This window comes from Trichomonas vaginalis, chromosome VI (assembly GCF_026262505.1).
Source record: "Trichomonas vaginalis G3 chromosome VI, whole genome shotgun sequence".
Classification (NCBI taxonomy): domain Eukaryota; phylum Parabasalia; order Trichomonadida; family Trichomonadidae; genus Trichomonas; species Trichomonas vaginalis.
In genome coordinates, this window is record NC_067208.1 from 10,376,201 (window position 1) to 10,400,542 (window position 24,342).

General features: G+C 30.3%; 14 protein-coding genes across 14 annotated transcripts; 7 read left to right on the forward strand and 7 right to left on the reverse strand.

The window, feature by feature from the left end:
• Positions 1–17: 17 nt before the first annotated feature.
• TVAGG3_0839380 (armadillo (ARM) repeat-containing protein family) lies at positions 18–1,124 on the reverse strand (the record flags this gene model as incomplete). Its single annotated transcript, XM_001327320.1, has 1 exon — positions 18–1,124. One exon carries the CDS (start codon positions 1,122–1,124, stop codon positions 18–20), a length of 1,107 nt encoding a protein of 368 aa, XP_001327355.1.
• Positions 1,125–1,513: 389 nt separating this feature from the next.
• On the forward strand, positions 1,514–1,876 carry TVAGG3_0839390 (cytoplasmic mRNA processing body assembly; the record flags this gene model as incomplete). The annotated part of the gene is made up of 1 exon (XM_001327319.1): positions 1,525–1,776. One exon carries the CDS (start codon positions 1,525–1,527, stop codon positions 1,774–1,776), a length of 252 nt encoding a protein of 83 aa, XP_001327354.1.
• A 522-nt stretch (positions 1,877–2,398) lies between these two features.
• On the forward strand, positions 2,399–3,201 carry TVAGG3_0839400 (uncharacterized protein; the record flags this gene model as incomplete). The annotated part of the gene is made up of 1 exon (XM_001327318.2): positions 2,399–3,201. A coding segment is annotated over one exon (803 nt), but the record flags the coding sequence as incomplete, so codon positions are not given.
• Positions 3,202–3,556: 355 nt separating this feature from the next.
• On the forward strand, positions 3,557–3,838 carry TVAGG3_0839410 (uncharacterized protein; the record flags this gene model as incomplete). The annotated part of the gene is made up of 1 exon (XM_001327317.1): positions 3,557–3,838. One exon carries the CDS (start codon positions 3,557–3,559, stop codon positions 3,836–3,838), a length of 282 nt encoding a protein of 93 aa, XP_001327352.1.
• Positions 3,839–5,339: 1,501 nt separating this feature from the next.
• Positions 5,340–7,943, forward strand: TVAGG3_0839420 (spectrin binding; the record flags this gene model as incomplete). The annotated part of the gene is made up of 1 exon (XM_001327316.1): positions 5,340–7,943. The coding sequence occupies one exon, from the start codon at positions 5,340–5,342 to the stop codon at positions 7,941–7,943; it is 2,604 nt and encodes an 867-aa protein (XP_001327351.1).
• Positions 7,944–8,122: 179 nt separating this feature from the next.
• TVAGG3_0839430 (uncharacterized protein) lies at positions 8,123–10,226 on the reverse strand (the record flags this gene model as incomplete). Its single annotated transcript, XM_001327315.1, has 1 exon — positions 8,174–10,120. One exon carries the CDS (start codon positions 10,118–10,120, stop codon positions 8,174–8,176), a length of 1,947 nt encoding a protein of 648 aa, XP_001327350.1.
• An 86-nt stretch (positions 10,227–10,312) lies between these two features.
• On the reverse strand, positions 10,313–11,069 carry TVAGG3_0839440 (assembly abnormal protein 6-related family; the record flags this gene model as incomplete). Its single annotated transcript, XM_001327314.1, has 1 exon — positions 10,414–11,058. One exon carries the CDS (start codon positions 11,056–11,058, stop codon positions 10,414–10,416), a length of 645 nt encoding a protein of 214 aa, XP_001327349.1.
• An 899-nt stretch (positions 11,070–11,968) lies between these two features.
• On the reverse strand, positions 11,969–13,240 carry TVAGG3_0839450 (spectrin binding; the record flags this gene model as incomplete). The annotated part of the gene is made up of 1 exon (XM_001327313.1): positions 11,969–13,240. One exon carries the CDS (start codon positions 13,238–13,240, stop codon positions 11,969–11,971), a length of 1,272 nt encoding a protein of 423 aa, XP_001327348.1.
• A 414-nt stretch (positions 13,241–13,654) lies between these two features.
• TVAGG3_0839460 (aminopeptidase protein) lies at positions 13,655–14,921 on the reverse strand (the record flags this gene model as incomplete). Its single annotated transcript, XM_001327312.2, has 1 exon — positions 13,710–14,921. The coding sequence occupies one exon, from the start codon at positions 14,919–14,921 to the stop codon at positions 13,710–13,712; it is 1,212 nt and encodes a 403-aa protein (XP_001327347.1).
• Positions 14,922–15,552: 631 nt separating this feature from the next.
• TVAGG3_0839470 (uncharacterized protein) lies at positions 15,553–16,678 on the forward strand (the record flags this gene model as incomplete). Its single annotated transcript, XM_001327311.1, has 1 exon — positions 15,553–16,371. The coding sequence occupies one exon, from the start codon at positions 15,553–15,555 to the stop codon at positions 16,369–16,371; it is 819 nt and encodes a 272-aa protein (XP_001327346.1).
• A 397-nt stretch (positions 16,679–17,075) lies between these two features.
• Positions 17,076–18,126, reverse strand: TVAGG3_0839480 (spectrin binding; the record flags this gene model as incomplete). Its single annotated transcript, XM_001327310.2, has 1 exon — positions 17,077–18,126. The coding sequence occupies one exon, from the start codon at positions 18,124–18,126 to the stop codon at positions 17,077–17,079; it is 1,050 nt and encodes a 349-aa protein (XP_001327345.1).
• Positions 18,127–18,562: 436 nt separating this feature from the next.
• Positions 18,563–19,878, reverse strand: TVAGG3_0839490 (cellular macromolecule catabolic process; the record flags this gene model as incomplete). The annotated part of the gene is made up of 1 exon (XM_001327309.1): positions 18,702–19,874. One exon carries the CDS (start codon positions 19,872–19,874, stop codon positions 18,702–18,704), a length of 1,173 nt encoding a protein of 390 aa, XP_001327344.1.
• A 477-nt stretch (positions 19,879–20,355) lies between these two features.
• Positions 20,356–21,523, forward strand: TVAGG3_0839500 (uncharacterized protein; the record flags this gene model as incomplete). The annotated part of the gene is made up of 1 exon (XM_001327308.1): positions 20,380–21,375. The coding sequence occupies one exon, from the start codon at positions 20,380–20,382 to the stop codon at positions 21,373–21,375; it is 996 nt and encodes a 331-aa protein (XP_001327343.1).
• A 123-nt stretch (positions 21,524–21,646) lies between these two features.
• Positions 21,647–24,172, forward strand: TVAGG3_0839510 (uncharacterized protein; the record flags this gene model as incomplete). Its single annotated transcript, XM_001327307.1, has 1 exon — positions 21,748–24,138. The coding sequence occupies one exon, from the start codon at positions 21,748–21,750 to the stop codon at positions 24,136–24,138; it is 2,391 nt and encodes a 796-aa protein (XP_001327342.1).
• Between the last annotated feature and the right edge of the window lie 170 nt (positions 24,173–24,342).

Here is a 24,342-nt window from a genome sequence, read left to right on the forward strand (position 1 = left end):
ATTACGTGCGTTACTGGTTATTCTAGTTTTAATGTGTTAAGAATTGCTTGACAAATTTCTCCAAAGTATTCCGGATTTGATTCCATTAATTCATTCAAATCTTCAAGAAATTCAGATTCTTCTAACTGCTGTACAATGAATTCCAATTTATCTGGTTTTGCTTTTGCAAAATTTATGACATCAAAGATAAACACGCAGAAATCCATACTTTCTGCTTCATGAAATGATAAAAGATTGTTTGTCTGAAAAAAAGAGTCAGATAAAAGAAAATCTAGCATAATATCTGGAAAATAAGCAAATAACTTTTCAATTAGTTTGATAATTATTACAGATCTTGAGTGCGTGCCATGTATAAATTCGTCTATTGATATCATAACAATATTGTTATCAATGAATAATTTCATAAAATTCTGTGGATCTGTATCAAGAATGCATATGAATAGTTCAACAAGTTCTTTGAAATAATCATTAGAATCAGTTGTTTCGAACATTTCGCATAAATTCATAAAATTGATCAAATTAGTAATGTTTTTGGCTTTTTCCATGTCATTTTGTGAAGAAATTACAAATGATAAGAATTTTATCGCATTCTTAACGTGCACACTATTGAATTCATTGTTAATAGAATTGAATTTCTTCAAAAATTCCAAAAAATGAGAGGTTCCGACATAATGCTGAATCATATTTCCATCATTTGCAAATAATTCTAAAAGGACTTCAAATGTTGAACAATCGTTAATTGAAAGTAAATTATTAATTATAATTTCATAAATTTGATGAATTTGATCTGGAGTATTTACCTTTCTAATATACTGAATTAAAAAATTATTAGTGGCAATAATATCTTCTATATTGCTATCATAAAATTTCTGGATAATCTCGTTAATTTCAATTAAATCAAGATCAAGTTGAAATTTCATTATTACTCGTGTCATGAAATCTAAGCAATACTTCGTGCTATGATTATCATGGTTTTGAAGGAGATTTAAAGTTAAATTAAATATTTCTTGAATATTAAACATTGATTGTGCATCATCAAAAATATCTATAAAAGTATACAAAAATATGAATGTGGCACCTTGAAATTCTGCAAATTCTTCTTTTGTCAATGAATCAAATAGCATCTCAGGAAATTGAGGGGGCATAAGTTCTATAAATACCGTTACATTATTAATAACTGATCTAGACAAATACATCAACCCTTGATAATAAAATTCAGGATTACTTGCTGTTGATATTGTATGCAATACGCTCATAAAGGCAAATTTAAGCTTCATTTCTTCGGTGTTATCCTCTAAATCATCGGTTGTAAGATTATTACATTCATTTTGCAATCCAATATGATCATTTGTACAATCTTTTAAAGTATCTTTATAATTCATTGTAATTATGAATCTCTTTGTTCAAAATTTCAGAGATTCATAATTATGTGAAGCCATCAGTCGCATCATTTGGACTTTTAATTTTCTATATGTTTTCAATTCGAACAGACTTATTCAATTTTATTGGCTACAAAAAATTAAAATGAGCGACAAACCAATGCCTCAAGACTATATCCGCCTTTCAATGGAAAAGCGTGTTAAAGTTCAGCTCGAAGGTCGCGTACTTGAAGGAGTACTTCACGCTTATGATGAGCATTATAATATTATTATCGGCGACGTTACAGAAAGTTTGATGGGCCTTGATAAAAATGGCATGCAAGTTGCTGTCAATCAGAGACAAATAGATATGTTATTCGTTCGTGGAGATAGAATTGTTTCAATTGCAACACTTTAAAATTGCATTGGACGGATTCAAAATCACCACAATAATTACCAATTTATAATTTCGTATTACACAAACTCAATAACAATCTATACGTAAAAATTTTGTTTATATCAACAATTACTCTCATAAGTATTTTATGAATATCATTGCTCCCAACCAAAATATTCCCTTATTAGTTATACTAATTCAAATTTTACAAAAATTTCGGATTTTTTTGAGATATCTGAATTTAGTGAGAATTTCTTTTAACATATCATGCGATTGAATCTATGTTATGAGGTATATTTAATGAATGTAACCATTTTATAATTAATAAGTATATAAGCCAAGATAAATAAGAACATGAGGCAAACTATCATTAATACTTAACTCTCAATTGTATTAGATATAATAATCAATAACCATATATTGGTTGTCTTGAATTTGAAAAAGAAAATGTTAATGAGTTATTTTTAAAAAGTAAATTGCCTAGAGAAATAGAGTCAACTTGGAATGATACAGTAGCCTCAGCACAAACACAATTATTAGGTTGTTAGGGATTACTTGGATGATTTATTGATCTTATGGGAAAAAATGACGTTAATTTTTTTCAGAAATTTATTTTCATTTTTACTTATATACTGTATTAGATATGATTCCAACAATCACATTTTCCATCAGAGAAATCATTCTTTGGTTGATGGATAATTCAATTCAATCGACCACGAAAGAATTGGATCATCCAAATACAGGGAAGCGAAAAGAAGTCTTTCAAATGAAAATGGATGAGCTTTTTACTATGATTATCAACGAATTTCTCGACAACATTGATTATGATAGAAGAATCTATTATTTACAACTTGGAATCAATTCTATGAATAATAAAACAAGATCAAATTTCCCAAATCACTTGATTACAAATGAATTTATTAAAGAATTATATTTCATATCATTCCGTGAACATGATACAGAATTAAGCACAACAGGTTTGAACTTTATTTACCAAGTTTTTGCTAAAAACGACGAATTTGATACAAATTTGATCAAAAATCACCCAGATAATTTGATAGAAATGATTAAAACTCATATTCAAAAGAGCGTTGGAGAAGAACTAAAGATGGAATTCGGAATTTTAGCAAATTTAATCCTCAAAGATGAAGAAACGGCAGTTTTTATAAATGAAAATTTCCCAAGTGATTTTATTTTAGAATTATATGCAGAAAACCTCAATACAATGGATGAATTTAGCCTTTGGTGCTATGGAATGTGTTATTTGTTAAATACTATTGATGATTTCAGACCTTATTACATTTTCTCTTTTGAACACTTCAGCGAAAACTGTTCTCCTTACGTGGCATTCAATTTGCTGCATGCAATCTTAGCAGTTACTCAAAAGCATATTAATGTGCTTGAAATATCCCCAGAACCTCAAGAAATTTCTAAAATATTGGCTGAAGCATATTCAATCAAGAAGAATAAAATAAAGTACATAGCCATGAAGTTGTTATACTTTTTCTGGAAGTTATCAATGCGTACAGAGCTTTTCCAAGTTTTCCCACTCAAATCCATAGTTAATAGGCTTGAATATCCAATACCGGAAGGTGAATTTAATGTCAAGATAACAAATATTTCATTGCACTTCCTTTCTGATTTAATTGCTAGCAATTATAGAATTAAATTTAAATCAGATAAAATAAATCAATTAAAACCATTAACAAGGGATGGAAATATAAAAACAAGAATAGCTGCATGTACATTGGCCGTGACTCTTGCAGAATTCGGAGATGATCAAACAAAATTTATTTTACTTATGACAAATTTTGCTGATGAAGTTCTCACATTCTTCGAAAGTGAAAAATCTGATGAACAACTTATTGCTTTGCGTTTTGCAGCTTCAATGTGCATTTATGCCAAAAAGGTCGGAAAGTCTGATATAATTTTGAATAGTATTGAAGAATACAGAGAATATATTGAAGATATTTCTAATGAAACAAAGGATAATATCGTTTTAGGTTTTGCAAAAGTATTAATATCCGAAATTGATAACTGTGACAATATAATGGATGAAATAGAAGGAGCAGAACCAGAATAATACATTTACATCCTATTGTTCATATTAAATATATTATTTGTAATAAATTTAATAATAAATATGCAAATTTTTATAGGAAACAGTATAAACAAGTATGAAGTACTTTATAATCAATGCTAAAACTTTAAATTCTCGCCCTAATCACGTCAAACAGCATTATTATTTTTTATCGAAGATCTCTAACTCTTGAAGATAGTTAAATGCTTCATGAATGATGCATTAAGGATGTATATGAGGTTCTATTTCTATATGAATGCGATAATCTTAGATATCTCTATTTAGGGGTACAATAATTTAGAAGAATATCCCTATGAAATAACGTATTTTTTTGTTGGACTACCTTTTTAAATACATTTCTACCTATTAGTATTTGACCTAGTTGATGCGCTTTCATAAAACATTAAATGACTTCTTAAAAAAAATCCCGTCTTATGAAAATTGAAAAATTTCTGAAACTAGTCAAGTTTCAAATTAAAAAATGAGTTTCTTCATCACATCAAAGCTTCAGTATATTCTAAACTTGCTGCATTTGTATTTAAATGGCACAGATAGTGATGTGAATGATATAGTAGAGAAACTTACAAATATCCCTTTTTCCTATTCTTTTTTTAATCCATTTTTCAATATGTTAATTACAATCTCATTAAATAACAAGAAAGAAAAAATGCTTTATTCAGTTGCTTACCAACTTTTCAAATTGAACAGGTTACCATTTATATATATAAATAAGCATTTACTTGTCAATTCTACTACTAACAGTGGAATAGAATCAGAACTTAAGAGATACAGTGTAAAACCAATCAAATTTATTGATAGATTCATGATTTTTTCTAAAGGTATTACGAAAAGAGAAATAACACCATATATGAAACTAGTTGTTTTAACAGAGAACATTCCAAAATTGAAAAAAATAGATAGCATACTTTTGAGGGAATTAGATAAATACGCTGCTTATTATGGCAAGGAGAAAGCATTTGAAGAAATAACAAACAGTAAATTTTACATGGAATGTGCTAGAATTTCAGCCAATGGTGATATAGAAGGCGATAGTTTTAGATGCAGCGAATGTCTTCTTCAATGTGCAATAATAGGTGGCAAAAAATCAATTGTCGATAAGGTATTAAAACTTTTTCCAAAACATCGACCTTTCGCTCATGTACCTTTTCTAGCAATTTTCAATTCAGATTTGGAAAAATACTACTACACAAATGTTTTCAATGTACCAATACAGGCTGAAGAAATATTTCTTTTTAATTTTTCTTTTATCTTTAGAATAATAATAGAAATGAAACTTTTTAATTATGGAAATGATGATATTTACAAAGTAATCAATATTGCAAAATATCGCGGTTTCTTTTATTGGGTAGAGTTTTTTGAGATTAATCAGTTTTTGGAAGAAGCAAAACATTTCAATGAACATCCTTTGATATATTCATTGAAGAAGAATAACAGAACAATGATGTTGCAATTAATAAACGAAAGTGATAATTATGAAAAGCAAATGAATTTTGATAATCCTGTTTTGAAACTCATCCAGAAGCCATTTAAGATCGATTATGATGCACAAGACAAAGATGGAAATACAGCACTTATAATTTCGGCAAAGATGCAGAAATATGAAGAAGCGAAACTCATTCTTGAACATGGTGCAAATCCATCAATCCAAAACAAAGATAAAATTTCATTCATTGATATTGCTAAAACGAACGAAAATCTCAAAGGTTTGATTACAATGCCTAATGACGAATATCTTGATCCTGCAGATGATTCTGATGAATTTCTTGATGCAATCAAAAATTTCGATATTTTGAAAGTCAAATCATTTCTCGATAAAGGATATGATCCGAACAAAATTCAAATTTCAAAATCAAATAAAGTTCATCCTCTTGAAGTTTGTGAAGATTTTGAAATATTTAAACTCCTCATCGAAGGAGGTTCCGATTTCATGTTTCGATATGAAAATGAAAATGGAAAACAAAAAATTCCTGTTTTCACAATTGTTTCTAAACGAAACAAACGATTTTTTGATTACATGGTTGAGAAAGGACTCAACATCAAAATCAAGAATGAATTTAATCAATCACTGTTAACTCATTATGCATCAAAGAACAAAGATTCTGAAATCATGAAATTCTTGATGAATAAGAAAGTCGATTATCGACGAAGTAAGAACAATAAAGGAAATCTTCCTATTCATTATTCATGCAAACACTCAAACATCGATGTTGTCAAATTACTCATTGATAAGAGATCACCAATCAACATCGCAAATAACAATGGAGAGTTACCAATCCATCTTGCAGTCAAATATGGAACACCTGATATTGTTGAAATTCTTCTTGAGAACAATTCACAGTTCGGTTCTAAAGACAATCAAGGAAACTGTCCAATCCATTATTCAATTGAGTCAAAATTCGGAAAAGAAATGATCGAAACATTTGTTTATTGCTTGATACCGAAATTTGATGACATTAAATCCATCATCGACATCGAAACAGAAGACAAATACACATTATTGTGTAAATCACTCATCAACAACAAAAATGAAATATCATCATACTTGATCGATCTTGGCTCTGATGTTAACTATACAATGCTGAATGGGAACACTCCTCTTATTTTATCATTGAAGAATAATCCCACTCCAAATATTATTCATCTTCTATTATCTAAAGGTGCAGATATCAATCACTTCAATCAAGAAGGTGATTTTGCATTGAAGATCTGTGAATCACTTGAAATTCTCCATGAATTGCTGAAATTCAAACCTCATTTGAATAATAATGAATGTGATGTCATTCTAAATCATATATGTATGTTACACTTACAGATTGCAGGTGTATTAATGATGTTAATTGAAAAATATAACTACATTGACTGCTACAAATTTGCAATAACTTTAGGTTTAAAAAAATTAGTAGAATTTTTAATTGAAAGCGGAGCAGATGTTAATTGCGAAGATATACTAGGAATGACACCAATTAATTATGCCACAATACATAACAAAATTGAAATTGCCAAATATCTAATTGAAAATGGCGCAAATCTTGAACACAGAGATATTGAAGGAAATAATGCATTTGGTGTTGCTGCAAAATGTGCCAGAACAAGTAATCAAATGATTGATCTTTTACTTGAAACATGTGATATTCTAAATACTAACTATGCAGGACACTCCGCTGTTTTTGTTGCCATAGAAAATAAGAATTTCGCTTTCTTGCAACATATCCATGAAATGAGACCATATTTACTTCCTCAATTAGTAAATGAGAAAGGCTACGATTCATATACACCAAAAATTCTTCTTGTCAAAAATAATTGGCAATATTTATTGCCTTTATTTGATGAAGAACAATTTACTTATGAAATACCAATTATTATGGAAGAAAAGTTAAAAGACAAAGAGAAGTATGGAGATACAGATATTTTGTGTGCAATAAGAAATAGATATTATACTGCATTCATTCATTTTTATGAAGAAGCAAATCCAAAACCAGATTTGAATGAAACAAATAAATTTGGAGAATTTCCTTTATTTGTTGCATGCTATCGAGATTTTTCATGGCGATTTATCAATTTTCTTCTTGACAGTGGTGCAGATCCAACTAAGTTATATGAAGGTAAAACTGCACTCAGATTGTGTATCGAAAACGATTTCCAAAACAATGTCATGCATCTGATTCAACATCAAACGAACGACATCCAGCAGAAATTCGAAAACGGAATGACATACATGCACATCGCAATAAAACACGGAAATCCTATTTTCGTCAGATTCTTGATCAATGCAAACATATATCCAAAATTTGTTGATGATGATGGAAACAGTTATCTTCACTACGCAGCATTATCAGATAACAAAGAAATTATCAGATATATTTTACAATATCAAAAAGATTGCACACTGATGAACAAAGAAGGAATGACACCTCTCATGTATGCAGTTCAGAATAGAGGATTCATATTCATTGAAGAATATCTTAAATTCAACATAAACTTCTGGATCAAATGTAAAGATTTTTACAGATCACTCTATTTCTCATCATTATTGAATAATGATACATTTGATTATCTCCTTCCTTATTATCAAACAATATTTAATTGAATAAACATTTATATATTATTGTTTTATTAAATATGACGCCTTTCAAATAAATACATTTCTATATTATTGTTCTATTTTTGCATGGCAAAAACCATTAAATAATGGATCTACAGATTGGAGCTCCATTCATTCAACATTTACATAGTAAAGATGCATATATGTTTTCTTCATTGTGTATAGTTTTATTAAAAATATTACAATTTTTTTAATAAATATCAAACAATTAAAATTTACAATAAGTTAGAATTTTGAGACTTATTTTTAGCAAACTCTTCAAACATTCCATCCATGATAACAACCATTTCTTCAACATCGCGATTTTGAAGTGCAGTATTAAATCTATGCTCTTGTTTTTTCAAGTACGCTCTTGAGAATTGAGGAGCACAAATTTTATGAATTGGAACGTTAAAGAATTGCTTTGAAAGTTCATCTAATTCAGTCAACTCTGGAGAAATTGCTTGTTCTGAAAGAAGAGGTTCCAACTTCTCTGAGCAACTCTTGAAAATCCTTGATATTGTTGTGGTGAGTGGTTCCACCATTTTTGCTTGCTTCTGACTATCATCCAAGCTCTTTTGTAGCTTCTGTATCGATGCAGATTTCTTTTGAGTTTGAGACTTTTCATTTCTCAATTGCTCTTCTAATTCGAATATTTGCTGCTTCGTCTTTCCACTCTCTTCATCTGCATTTTCTTCTGTGTGTTTTATGATTCGCCTCAAACCAGAAATCTGGCTTTCTAATGTATTAATTCTCTCTTCTTTTCTCCTGATATCTGCTGTCAAAACTGAAATTTCGGCTTCTTTTGAAGCTCTTTTTGTTCTTTCTCTCATTGTATCTAAATGAGGCGTTAATATATGAGCTAATGTACCAACACTCACTAATGTTGCACTAGTTTGTGCAGGTTGTGATGAAACAGACATTCTAGATGAAGATCTCGAATAAAAATTGTTTTCTTTTTGCTTCAATTTTTCATTTCTTCTTTTTTCTCTATTAATTTCAATTTGCTTTGTTAATAAAGCAATCTGTGTTTGAGCCTGCTTTAAATCTCTTTGAACTTGTTTAGTTTTCTTGTTTTCTCTTTGCTTGTTAAATTCAACGCGAAGATCTACAGTATTTATCGAATGCATCGTAGTTTCCCTGAGAATTTGGAAGTTCCTCTGGAATCCTTGTACAAATAATCTAAATGCTGATGATGTACTGAGGCAAAGAGCTTTGAGTGATGACAATGAATTCTTTTGTTCAGTGATTTTCATTTTAAGATTTGATTTGTATTTCTTTTGAGTTGTTTTAATTTGATCTAAAAACTGAGATTGGTTTTCTGCTATATAATTAGCAATGATTCGCTCTGTAGACATCTTGTATGCGCGTAAATTGAATTCTGGACGTGGAGGGATTTCTGCACGTAGAGATTGAATCATTTCTTTGCAATGATAAAGGCCGTTATATAATTCTTGGCTTCTTATCTTTGAATCTCTAAGTAATTCGAGAGTATGATATGAGATTTCTTTAGATGCTCTGATGGATTTCTTTGTTGTCGAGTAAAATTTTGAAATTACTTGAATTAAGTCATCTTTTGAAGCTTTGATGTTTTCAAGTTGCTGTTTGAATGTTCCAACAGCCACAAGGAGAGCTTTATTGCGCATTTGTAAAGTATTGACTTGATTCTTGAGTATAACGTTTTCAGTGTTTAAAGATTCGATTTTTTCTTGCATTGATTTTGTAGCTTCCGAATCAAATTCTTGAACCGATGATAATTGTGATTTTTCAAACATTGTGCTTGTCTGGGATCTTGCTTCTTTCAGTGCGTCTTGTAATAATTTTTCATTTTCATGTGCTTTCTCAAGTTCACTTTCTTGCATTTCTTTTAATTTCTTGATTTGTAGATTGAGAGCATTAACAGATGCATTTGAATCGCTTAATTGCATTTGTAAAACTTCAATTTGTGATTCGTTAGATTCTTGGAGGCCAACTAATTGGGCTTCATAGCTATGTATAGCTTGTATAAACAAATTCTTAAGCCTTTCAATATTGGTTTCCTTTTGAATTTTATCAATAAGTCTAAAATCTTCGCTTAAAGTGAAAGAATTCTCTTCTTTTCGATCTGATCCTTTGGAACTAACTGAGCTTTTCCGTTTTTTAGTTGTTGTTTTTATAATTTCTTCTTTCACCTCTTCAGTCATAATTGCAAAAAATTCAAAACGTATATTGAACTGAGATATCAGTTTGCTTAGAGGATTCAATGTTAATATTAATTTGTTTTAATATTATTTAAATTTGAAACTCAAATCTGGCTGATTTCTATTGAAAATCCGACATCACAAGTCAATTATGAACGCAAATTCATGAAATGTCTTAAAAAGAAGAATACACGATCGATTTTACTATAATTTTTATGTTTCTTTTAAAGTAAACAGAAAATGGAAAAAATTATTTAAAAAATTATAAAACTGATACAATTTTTAAAGGAATAGAATCAAAGTACAGAAAGTTTTGAATTTGTCTTATATGTTCCGTCTTCTTTTTGTTGGATAACACTACGAACGTGGCTTGCAAGGGAGGGATTCTTGTTATCCAATGTCTTGAATGCGGAATCTAAGTATTTAGTTCTTGCAGCAAGTTGTTCGTTCAAAATATTGAAACGGCACTGTGCAAGACGCATAATATAATCTTCATCTGGAATATTCAAAGGAAGTGTGAATACTTCAACTGTTCTTAGCTTGAGCTTCTGGTAGAATACAATTTTAGACTTTTCTTTTCCGTCAATAACATCAATTGTGATTTCATCGCTTGCTTTGAGACTTTTCTGCAAGAAAATGCAAAGATTTTCAATAAATGCATCAAAATCAACAAGCAATTTATATGTTTCTTTAATACTTTCATCATATAATTTCCTTGAAAAATTAGATTCGTAAATAAATGAAATATCCTTGTCATCTGTAAGCTCTATTTTAACATGTTGTACAACCCCATCTTCTGTTTTGAGTGTAAAAACTCTACAGTTTAAAATTCGTGTTGCTTTCTGCTGAGAAGAGATAAAGTTGATGCTTGCGTCTTCATGGAAGATTAATTCATAGTTTTCTAGCTCTTCTGGAATCTTCCTGATAACTTGTTGTTGCATAATATTCTTTTACAAAAAAAGTGTCAATAAAATAACAAAAATTCTAACTGATTACGTTTACTGGAGCAAACTTGAGAATTATATAAATAAATAACAGAGGACTTTGAAAATAGCTATAACGTATTTCTTCGCTTCGATATTTGATAAAATTATCCAAAAAAGTCAAAAGAAGCGGCCAAATACATATTGAATAAGCTAATGTGGAGTATTATTTTATATGTTTAATACTACTTCTTAAAATATAAATGGCTTATCATCAAATTTCAAAATTAAAGCATTTCTTAGTGTATTTTATAACCCATCCAATATATAAACTCAAATGTAAACTTGCAAAATCAAGAAATGGTTCATTATGTTATAATTTAGATATTATATCTCTGACTATACAATAATTGTTATTTAATTCTCAAAATTATCCTATAATTAGTATGTATGATATGTTGAGCTTATTTAAATCACTCCTAACAATCTGGATTTTTTTTAATAGGAATTTTAAGAAAATATTAATAAGTATTGATATGAATGCTATTGCAAAAGGTATTGATTTATCAAAAAAAGTGTTTGATTTAAGATAAAATATCAAACAAGAAAAAGTCACGAGAAATTATCGAAATTTGCTTTTTTGTTGGAGTCATGGGGACTAAGACTTTAAGAAAAGCTTAGTACTATGATTATCCTTCGTATTGGTGCTTTTAAAAAATGGCAACATCATGCAATATGCGACCATAAAACGTTACACCATATGGCCACATATTGAGAAACTTTGTTCGGATAATCGGTTTTTCGAAATATTGCATGAAAAACGAATATATATGCATGCAATTCGATATAATTCAACAAATTTAGGATAATGCGGAAATTTGACAAAGGATGAGATAAAAAAATTCATTAAAAATTCTTTTTATAAGCTTTATGAGAATATTTCTGGATGTTTATCGATAATTTGCTTGAAATTTGGATTTTGAATTCTTTGCAAAATGAATTCCTTGCAAGTAGTATATGGTACATCTTTCTTATACATCTTTGCATTAACATCAGCCTTATTTTGAAGTAAGAAATCTATCAACTTGAAATTTTGTGATATAGCCTTTAAGCATTCTCCAAGAAACGATTCATGATTTGGAAAAGTTGTGTTAACATCAAATCCTTTTTCGATTAAGATTTTCATTACTTTTACAGCATCATCTTGATTCCTCCATAACAACAGATGATGGGCAGGTGATTTTCCATGTTTATTTAATGTTTTTACATCATGTGTTCTCTCAAGAATCATTGTTGCGATCTCCAAATTTCTAGATTGTATTGCACAATGAGCAGCAGTATCATGACCATTTTGTTCGAGTGATCTCAAGTCATAAATATGATCTAAAAGCAAACTAACAACTTGTGGATTAGGAGTATACAGAAAAGTAGCAACTGTTAAAGCATTATTGTATTCATTACTTGAATTTACCGTACAAACATCTGCTTTAAATCCGCTTTCTAGAAGCAGTTTAAGACCTTCCAAATTATTTTGCTCTGCTGCAAGCATGACGGGTGTTTTTGATAGAAGATCATGACTTTTGCTTGATGTGTACTTTAGTAATATTGCTAAGCAATCTGCTTTGTGCTTTGAAATGCATTTTTTAATAATTTCTTCTTTAAATTTTGGTGTTTGACATTTTTCAAGATTGTACCCTAAATCAAAAAGTTTTTGGAGACAAAATGCCGAACCATCCATGATCGTGAGATAAATGATGTTTTTCTTGATATCTGCTTCTTTTAATTTATAGCTTTTTTCATAAATTTCAAGGAGATCTTTTTGTAAAGAAATATTTTTCGAAATTTCTCTGAAAATAAATGCTAATACTAGTTCAGAATTGCAGTGAATTGCATAGTGAAGTGGAGTAAGTCCTGATGATGTTTTTAGAAACATATTGCAGCCTTTTTGATATAAATATATAAAGCAATCAATAGAATTTGCATATGCGGCCCAATGAATTAGGTACATTTCACTACAGTCGATATCTTTATCATCTATATTATAACTTTGTGGATAATCAAGAGTATCTCTTTCATTATCTCTTTCATTATATAATTCTTCTATATTGTCTCCAAGAACCAATTCAACCAGGTTACGTCTAGATTGGTATTGCCTTTGGTAACTAGGTAATCCATATCTGTCTTGTCTAATATAAAACATCCAAATTAAATGAAGTCAATAAATTGATAAGTTTACAAATAGGATAAGACATGAAAAGTGTAATTAAATTTTTATAACTAAATTTAATGATATCAATTTTGAAGTTAGAATTTTAATCGATTAAAATGCGGAAAAGTGACAATTTCACTTTTCGGTCTTATCTTTTAGAATGAGAAATGTGCAAGGTTTGAGTCTTATGCTAAAGATCCATTGATAGAAATCTTGAATTGGCATCCAAATCTATATTTCTATCAAGTGTTCTGAGCAATTGTTCTGAAGATAAAATTAATTTTATTGAAGTAGTATAACTAGCTAAACTAATGATAATAGTTCCAATGTAAACTATGATTGCCTGAAAAGTCTTTTACTATTTGAGATTATTTTATAAAAATAAAAATCTAAATAATTTTTGTTTTATAAATGAAATAATATAATCATAGTTTAAAGAAGTGTAACTTAAAATTACTTCTTATTGATCAAGACGGCATTCATCATAGCGCTCGTAGATAGTTTTGAGGACTTTAATGAGTAGATCGAAATCAGCGGCAGCAATAAATTCGCGAATAGAGTGCATAGCCAGTTGCGGTTGTCCGATATCGATTGTAGCAATACCAAGTCCAGCAGAAGCGAATGGGCCAATAGTAGAGCCACTCGGTATATCATTTCTATTCATCATTACCTGGTAAGGAACACCGCAAAGTTCTGTAGCTTTGACAAATGGATAAACTGAAGTTAAATCTGTAGCATATTGACGTCCTGGGGAGCGCTTAATAACTGGCCCACCAGCTAGAAGTGGTCTATGATTATCTTCGTGCTTATATTGATAGTTTGGATGCCATGCGTGAGCATTATCTGAAGAAACAAGATATGACTTAGCAATGAAGGCTTCGTAATCCTCCTTTGGAATAACACGTCTGAAGAATGATTCCAAGAGGTTACTCCTTGCGCCAGTGTGAGTATCAGATCCGATTTCTTCATGATCGAAAACAACTAAAACATTGAATGTATCTTTTGGTGTACTGTTGATAAAGGCTTCAAGGCCGCAAAATGTTGAACCTAAGTTATCAATACGCTCTGATGCGACAAATTCGCCTTTTGTACCAACAAAAGAGGGTCTACGAGCATCTACGAAACCTAATTCGTATGATAGTATTTTAGAACGATCAATATTAATTTCTTTAGCGACGTAATCGATTAAATCTATTGAAGGATCAGCTCCGATAATTGGAATGCATGTTTTAGATGGAATGAAAGCAATTCCTCTCTTGCTATCGTAAAGATGTGGTTTCATACCATTTTCTGTTTGTTCGTATACAATACCTGCGCAACGAAGCTCTCTGTCCATAAATGTCTTCCAGAGACCACCACCGTATGTTGTAACTGCAACGCTTGGTGCTTTTCCTCCGAGTTTTTGATTTGGTTGAACTTTAAAGCATGGACTATCATCATGAGTGCCAACAATGACAGCTCCATTCATTCCACCTCTGTTCCATGCAACGAGGGCACGATGATCGCGAATAAAGAAGCCTTTTGCTGGAATTTCTTTCCATTCGTCTTGTTCTTGAAGTTCTGTATAACCTTGAGCTGTTAAAACTCCACGAGCATAATTACAGAATTGAAATGGGAATGGGCATTGATCGATGAAGTCAATAAACTTTTCGGCTGTAACTTGCATTGTCATGTGACGATTATTATCGTACCTTCATCTCATCTCTTTGATTTTTGATGTTTTTCGTAGACATAACTTAATTTCCTGTGTCAACAGCCAAATTTCATTTAGTGGAGCAGCAATAATTAAGATAATATGGAATAATCGTATTAGGTCAAATATAAACTAATCCTATTATTAATCAATCTGTATAGCAATAGTAATTATATGCTTCATTAGTTTTATTGTTGAAAGACAACAAAAAAAAACTCAAACCTCAATATTGATGTTTATCCTTTGTAAAATATTAACTATAGTAATTCATTGATTATTTATTTCTTCTCTATAAAGTTTTGTTTAATAATCATATCCATATATAGAATTGATACTTACATTTTGATTAGAATTAGGTGACATTCTATTATTTCCGAAGTTTGTCCATTGAACTAATATACATTTGATTTAAATAAAAGGTTCATTTATCTATTTAATAATGAATTGCTTTTCATATTAATGAAATTTGATTTTGATATGAAATTCTACAAGTTTGAAGAATTTATATGATGAAAAACCCTTTTACAAAAGAGTGTCAACTATATTTTAGATTAGTCACATAAAATCTCTATCATGTTTGAAATTTTACAAAAGAGGACGTTTCAAAATTATGAAATCAGCACGAAGAAACATCAAAACTTTATATGAGGATTTAAATAATCCTATAAGATCTAGAGATAGGAATCCTTTGCCACCTCCTCCAAAATCTGCGCGAACAATTAGTACAACTTCTCGTACAGCAAGGCCTTCATTTAATCCAAAAAACTTTCATCAAGTCGAAAATTCAACTGTGAGTGTCGAGAATGTTATAATTACTTCTAGAAAAGATAAAGAGGACCAAGTTCAAGCATTTATTGATGAATTTCATCCACCTCCGATTCAAATTTTACAAAAAATTGCACAAGTTAGTAAAAATCATAAGAGCGTACTTTTAAAAATAATTAACGAGTTAAAACAATACAAAGAAGAGAACCTTCATGAACCCGTTGCTGATTTATCAAACGATGCTATAACAAAAATTACTTCTTTACGCTTAAAAACAATTGACATGGATAGAGAAATAGATGAAAGTCGAAATTTAAATACAATACTTTATGAAGAATTGGAAGATGCAAAAAAGAAATTAGAAAAAGCTCAACAAGAATACAATAGGATTAAAACTGTCTATGATGCTTCATCATTTACTATATATGACTCTACTCGAAATGAAAAAGAAATACAAAAAGAACTTGATGCGCTTCCGAAAAAGCCAAGTCAAAAAGAAACAATGAAATATAATGCATTATGGGGTGAAAATAAACATTTAAAGTCGGAAATTCAAAAAACTCTGGACAAATTAGGAGAAGAACGTCAATATCAACTATCTGTCATTGCAAAGAGAGCAATCAAAGAAATACAATTAGAAGATGAAAATAATGAGAAAAGTTAAATAATTTTCCTTCTATTAATACACCATCCACAACAACAAATTATTCAAGGAGTAAAGTATATCTAATGATCTTTAATGCTTTACTTTCGATGAATTAGATATAAATGGCAATTTGCTTGAGGCCACAGCTATAAGAAATAGGAAATAAAATGATATATAGACAGCTCAGTTCAACTTGTACAAGAATTTTATTTGGTTGAAGTTTGGAGATTCTTCAACACAAATAATAAAAATGTGTTTTATTTGTTTTCTTGTATCTCAATTTTTTTTCGTGATTCCATAATAAAAACTTAAATTTAAGCGTTCTACATTCTCTTAACAACCATATTACGTGCTACGTATTGTTACTCAATATCTTTTTCTGCGCATAAATAATATCTTTTTGATAAGTAAAATGTGTCAAAAATTGAAGCTGTCAAGGAATTAAGAAAATGGTACCACTTTTTGTCATGCTCTCATAATAGTAAAAAAGTTCAACAGCAAATTAGGTACTATAAATTGAAATATTATGACTTTTCCGACCAGAAATAAAACTTTTGAGCTAAGAAAATTGGAATATGAAACTTGAATGCTAAAAAAAATTGAGTCAGAAAGTGGTAAATATGAGGGGAAAAATTATGGAGTTAAAAATTATTTGTTTATTTTTGTTGCAAAAACTATTTAATGAGATTGAATTTGTTATTAATGAAAAAATTAATATGCATCTTATTGATTAAGAAGATCGACAATCTTTCTGTAGTTGTCACTTTCGAATTGTTTTTCTTTTGCATAATCAATTGGTTTCATTCCTCCATTATCTATAGCATCTTTATTGCAGCCGCATTCAAGAAGATATTTAACTACTTCATAAAAACCATATCTTGATGCAACATTTAGTGGAGTGATTCCAGAAACATCTTTTTCATCTGGATTGCATCCTGCTGAAACAAGATATTGAATTGTTTCAAGATGGCCTTCTGTAGCTGCACAGTAAATGCAGTTTGAATTACCTTTTTGTTTAGAGTTGACATCACAACCAATACTTTTCAAATATTTAACTGTTTCAAGATGACCTTTTTGTGATGCACAAAGAATTGCATTAAATTTATTACTTTGTTTACGCCAATCCTTGTCAAAACCAGCTTCAATTAAATATTTGACAATTTCAAGATATCCATCGAATGATGCTAAAAGTAAACAATTACTTCCAGATTTTGTAACAGCATTCTTGTTGCAACCTCCTTCAATAAGAGATTTGACTAATTGAAGATTATTATCATAACATGCATAAAGAAGTGGAGTAAATTCATCAGAATCTCTGACTTCACTCAATTTAGCTGCACATGCAATAGACATTCTCAGTTTGTCACCTTGGTCTGAAAGTCCTTTAAGGTATTTGTAAACTGTATCAAAATCTGAATCCATTGGTAATTCAGCAAGCTTCGCATAATTGCTGATGTATTGATTCTCAAGATAATCAATTATTGAGTGTGATGATTTGAGTTTGAAAAGGTTGTCGTAGATTTGAAGAACATTAATGACATCTTCCATTGAATTAATGGAAACATCACATTTCCTAGAAAGTTTATATAGTTTACTTGCACCATATTTTGTTTTGCCTTGAGAAAGAAGTTTTGTGAAATCATTAGAATTAAGATTCGTTTTATCCATAACTTTAGGAATGGAATCTTTTTCAACTGTATCATAAAAATTACCTTGATCGATATATGTTTGGATATCGTTTGCAATTTGATTGATATCAAGACCTTGACTCATCAAATAAAAATGATTTTGAAAAGTTGTAATGTATTTAATAATTGACTCCGATACCGTTCATTAGAATTTATGACATGATAACTAACTATTCATTATTTTGTATATTTCAAACATCTACAAAAATCCGTATTAACCGATATTCTATTTCAAGAATCATGATTTTGAATATTTCACGCTTTTGAAAAGTTGTAAAGTATTTAATTATATGTTCCGATACCGTTCATAAGAATTCTATTTCAAGTATCATGATTTTGTCTATTTCATGATTTTGTCTATTTCAAGAATTATTTTTATTTTTTGGCAGTTTGCCAGTGGTTTGAATGGATACTGATAATGTTTTGCATGAGAAAAGGACTCATATTTGAGGTATAGATAGAATTGATCACTTATACTAGTTCAATAAATGTAACCGAATAATCAATGAAAGAAAATTTAGGGTGTATCGCCTTAGACAATAATTTTTTACCAAGCTTTATTCGAAAGATGAAAATGGGAAAACTGCTCTTCAGTATGCAGTAGACAAGAATAATATAAAAATTGAAGAACATAATTTAAAATATTTTATGAATTAATCATTAGAGTTTTTCAGTAACAATAGTTCCACCCCATTCGATGACTGTGAATCCATCACGTTTGAATACAGGAAGTTCTTGTGGTTCAATGTCACATGGATTGTCAAGAGGGAGAGCTGCGAAGAAGACTCTGTTGATGTTGTCTGGCTTTGGTTCGACATTCATTGGACACATCTCATCAAAGTTTTCGAACTGGAAGCAGATTTTGATGTATTTGTAGCCACAAAGTTTCGGACCCCAGTATGTAATGAAATCGCAAATCTCTGTGTCGTTGAGATTCATAGACTTGAGTCTTTCCTCGAAAAAAGAAACACTCTCTTTGCCTTTAATGCAAAATCCTCTGTCCAATTTGAGATTTGGATAGAATAATGTTTCCCAGAATAGGTATCTCATCTTCTTTCCTCTGTGAATGATCTCGCCTGATGGTAGTGCTTTGATATTCCATGTATTCTTTTCATCAAATGAAGGATAAACAAAAGAAAAATCACCATCATTGATTTTGATATTTACCTTTGCCTTTATTTCTTCTTTTGGATACAAATAAATCACTGGTTTTGCACCACGAAGTCTTAACACAAGATGTATTGTACCTCCATAACGAATTCCATAGTTTCTAAGAGTCTTTTTATCTTCAAGTTCCATACCGTTATAAATTAATCTTTGTTGATCAGGAGGTATACCTTCTCTATCTTGGATCGAATTTTTAAGATCCTCTACTTTATTATTGAGATCAAAATCAGTGATTACAATATGTAGGCCTGTCAATGTCTTAACATACAATCTTCCCTTTCGAATACATGGATAATGATGAATTCTTGGCTTTTCATTTTCTTGAGGCAATACTCGAACATCTGTTTGGCTGAGATTGTTCTTGAATACTGAAAATACTGAATCAAGAAGACGTATTCCAAGTACCGATGAAATTGTGTCAGAAACTTCAATGGCTTGTTCTTTGGTTGTAAATTCATTTGTGCGTGCACAAAGAAGCATCATAAGCATGTTTGCTTTGCCATGATATCTTGATAAGTTCGTAAATAATGTTGTGAATTCACAAGGACTTAGTTTTGCATTATTAAGAATTTTGCACATCTGTTGAGGAGTTCTTGCAGCCAAGAATTCATCATTATCCATGTATTTAGATATGTCAGCACCAATTTCTTCCCAATCAAGTTCCATGGATAGCTATTTTAAAAAATGAAGTTGCCTCAGAAATTTTGATCGAATAAACAGTTATAACAAATACTCGGTTTTACCTATTATATCCTTTAATAGGCCTCTTAATGTGACTTTTGCAAAAAAATACCAAAAAGACGATAAGAGAATTTCAAAAAAAAGTTTACCAAAATTTTTCAAATCACTTTTCTCTTTACAAGTTATAATTTGACATGTTAAAATATATAATACGTTTATTAGTAATGTTCATTATGGATGTTTTTAAGCCTTATCATTTCCGAAAAATATGATACTAATACATTTCGCAGTTTGTTATGAGATTATTGCATAATTTATAAATTTGCTAGTTGGGCAGCATACGGTGATGCCCATAAAGTATGATTTCAAGCTAAATTAGATTGTTCAAATATCTGACGATTGTAAATTGAGAGGGGAAAATTTTTTAACCTCTTTTTTTGAGCCTTCACAATTTTCCCGATCGTGTAAAAAAAATTTTCAATTCACAAAAATGTCTGAGTTCGAGACATGTCCTAATGAGGAACTAATTGCAGATAATCTTGCCTCATTTTCTGGAGACTTATTTACAGCATCAGATATCAAGCGATTCTTAGAAATTGCCACTTATGACAAGCCAAATTCAATCAGATTGCCTGATATTGTAAGAGCAATGACATATTATGATAGATGCATTCACCGCTATTATAAGACTGATTATAACGAGCCACTTAGAAATTTAATCAATGGCCCTGATATCCGTGTTGCTGTAGAATCGAATCTTGAATGGTTTAAGAACATAGCTATTTTTGAAGAACTTACAGAATCAATTGTCGAAGATGCAGCGGTCCGTTTAATGAGAATCTTAGCTGTTCTTTCTCTTGATAACTCCAAGTATAAATTCACTAAATCTGATGAAAGAATTGTCATGATTTGCTACGTTATTGCTCTTTGTTTCGCTCGAAGAGGAACACTGACAAATTATTTTGCTGAAGCATTTGCTTTTCATATGAGCAATGCCATTTTGTCATCGTTAAAACTCCAACGTGAAATTATTCGAATGAACGCAGACCAAGACTACAGCGATGATTTCCGTAAGTACTTCAAGAGGTTTACAGGAGATTCACCACAAAAATGCAAAGAAGCCGGCGTTGATCCAATGAAAATTTATGATGAAATGATTTGGACAATGTTCACTAATACTCATGATAATGGAGATTGTTTACTTCTCATTTTCGATTTAATTATACTCCATTTGAGAGAATATAGACATTACACAAATTATCTTGTTGCAGCCCATTTCAAATGGTATGTTGAACATGGTGGACGTCTTGAAACAGATAAAATCATTCCTGATGTTCCATTTGATTCAAACAACCTCGTTATTTCAGTTGATATCATGAAAGAATACAAAGAAGTCAATTACGTTGAAACTTTCATAAATTCAATGTGTCCGTGCTTCCAAGGTTTCAATATCTTGTTTGGAAATAGAAAGGTTAAAAAAGATTAAATATTATTTATTATTATCATTCATCATGATGTTCTAAAGTTTTATTATTTACTACACTTTTGATTGGTCAAATATTACTTTAATTTTTTGAGAATTTGAGTAAAAATTGATTCAAATTTTAATTAATAAGAACTTTTATTCAAAGAATGGATTGTAAAAATGTGAAACTTTGAAAAATATATACATTTGAATCTAGCTTTCTTAGATTTGGTTACTGATTAACGCAATTGGATCAAAATCTTTTGAAGTTTATGATTAAATTTTTGGAAAGTTAATCTGTTATAAGATTAAAAGCTATATTTATCAAAAAAATTATAATATGTTGATTGGATTTGAAATTTTTAATTGATAAACGTGCACGAAATTCTTCCAATGAATAAAAATCAGCTATATCATAAGGAAAGGAAGAAGAATATATACCTAAAAGCCAAAATTTGGAGAGATTATTACAAGCTTAAAGGAGCTTTAATGAGAATGCAAATAGAAAACAAAACAATTGAAGAACAATTGAAAGCTGAACAACAAAAAAACATCGAAATATTTGCATTGTACGAAGAAAAGATACAGAAATTAACAGAGATTGTTGATTCGTTACCAAATAGAGGATTAGAAGAAAATTCAAATCCGAATAAACCTGTTAGAAGAGTAAGATGGAGATTTGATGATTTAGAAGTTGAAACCAAAGCATTACAAAGTGAGTCAGAAAGAGTAATTCAACATTTGCAAGATCCAATTCACATTCGAAAACAATTTATCGATTACAATCAATATAGATATATGAACACTAAAGAAAACATGTCAATTCACAGTACAAAAGTAGATAAACCACAGAAACAGTATAAGAAAGAAATTATTTTGAATACTCAACATATTTCATTCGATATTCCACCAAATGAATTAGATGGCGATATAACAAGTCCATTACAATCTTCATACGAAGAAGAAGATAATACTGAGAATGATAATAATATTGATGATTTTCAGGAAGAAAGCGGTCATACATTTTCTGCAGATGAGTTACCACCTGATCTTAGAACACCTCTTGTCAAGCATTCGTCATCAAAAGGCTCCGCGAACTCATTAAAAGAAAATTCGAAGGAAAATTCAATAGAAAATAATTCTCAAATCGAAGTCAATAGTCATAACTCTATCAACAAATCAGTGAATAGTAAATCTGCTGATCTCAGTTTAGATAACATTCAAAATTCTCCTAAAAATCAGAGCAAATCGAATTCTCAAATTAGCTTATCTGGTGGCAAGTCTCTTAGTAAATCCAGTTCTCAGATTAATTCTAATAGCAAGAATTCTGGTGTTAAGTCACCAGAAAATTCTCAAATCAAATCTATTGAAAAAATTTCTCCAATTCAATCGAGTAATGAAAAGTCTCTTAATAAATCAGGTAATAAATCTCAAATTAAATCAGAAAATAGTGCTGTAAAGACTTCTCCCAAAAATAATCCAAATTCTGTCCCAGAAGTTGAAAATTTGCAATCACAGCACGGATCTTCAATATCAAAGAGCATTAAAGGATCTGTTTTCGATGATGATGAACCACTTGATCTTTCATCTCCGCCGAATATCCAAGATACTCCTGATAGTTCACCGAATAGTGGGGATAAACTTACAAGAACTCCAAGTACTGATGGAGAAATATCCCCGATTACTTCATCTTCGCCTCCTTCAAATGTTTCACAATCGACCAATAAAACTAATTCAAATATCCTTGCCGAAGACCATGAAATTGTTAATGGAAGGGATATATCATTCAATCCTAAACCGATATCCATGGGAGATTTCGATAAAACAGAATCAGCAAGTGAAAATAAGTCTATTGAACAAATTCAGCCGAAGAAACAAGAAAAAGTCGAACAAATTGAAACAAAAACAACTCCAAAGAATACAAATAGTTTCACTGGAACTCTTCCTTTCCAAAACAAAACTCCTTCGTTCAATATTACGCCAGGAAGTACCAGTTCTCCTCAAATGTTGCCAGAAAGTTCATCAACTGTTCCTAGCTTCATGAAAGACAGTTCTTCAATTCCAGGAACGCCAAACACTCTCAGCAGCACTCCTACTTTCATGCAGTCCAAATCTCCAACGCCAAACAACACTCCAACAGATAAACAAAAAGAAGAAAAGAAGAAAACTCCGGAACAAAACAAAGTTGAAGTTACAAGTTCAACGCCATTACCCAATAAGTCGCATAATGCATCTTCTTCAACTCCATTGCCTGAGAAAGAGAAGAAATTTGCTGCAACTCCGATTATTGGCGAGAAATCTGTTTCAACTCCGAAATTCATATTGGAAACACCAGGAAATTCTGTTTATAGATCTAACACAGAACCTGATTTCAGCCAATCAGATGGAAACGGGCTGAGTAGAGAGTCAACAATTCCAGATTTCATGAAATCTGATGTAACTCCAGCTGGAACTCCGAAAATCAGTAGAGAATCAACTGTTCCTGACTTTATGAAGTCAGAAAGCCCTCAATCACAGGAAGCAAATAGTCCAAACAATACAGCAAGCACAAGTATAAATATGCCAAGCTATTCCAACATGGATTTCACTCAGCAATCAAATTATAGTGTAGGTGTTTCAAGCTTCTCATCAAAAGAGAATAAAAACGACCTTTCTCTATCTAAAAGTAGAGGAATTTATGAAAATCCATTATTTACCAATCTTGGAGTAGGAGAGCTGCGAAACAATTATGGCCACTTTGAGCTTGCAACTTCAAGTAGTGGATTTGCTTCTTCATTAATGTAATTTGTTTGTAAATTTAAAAATTGTTATTTTTTATTTATTTGGAAACCTAAAATAAAAATAGTTTTATATAAATGAATTAAGTAATGAATAAAATATCAGATACATGGCAATTCATATACGTTGATAATCTGATCGTAATAATCAACTGGTTTTATCGATTTTCCTTTCATTTTTTGAGATATCTCACTGAATTTAAATATAATT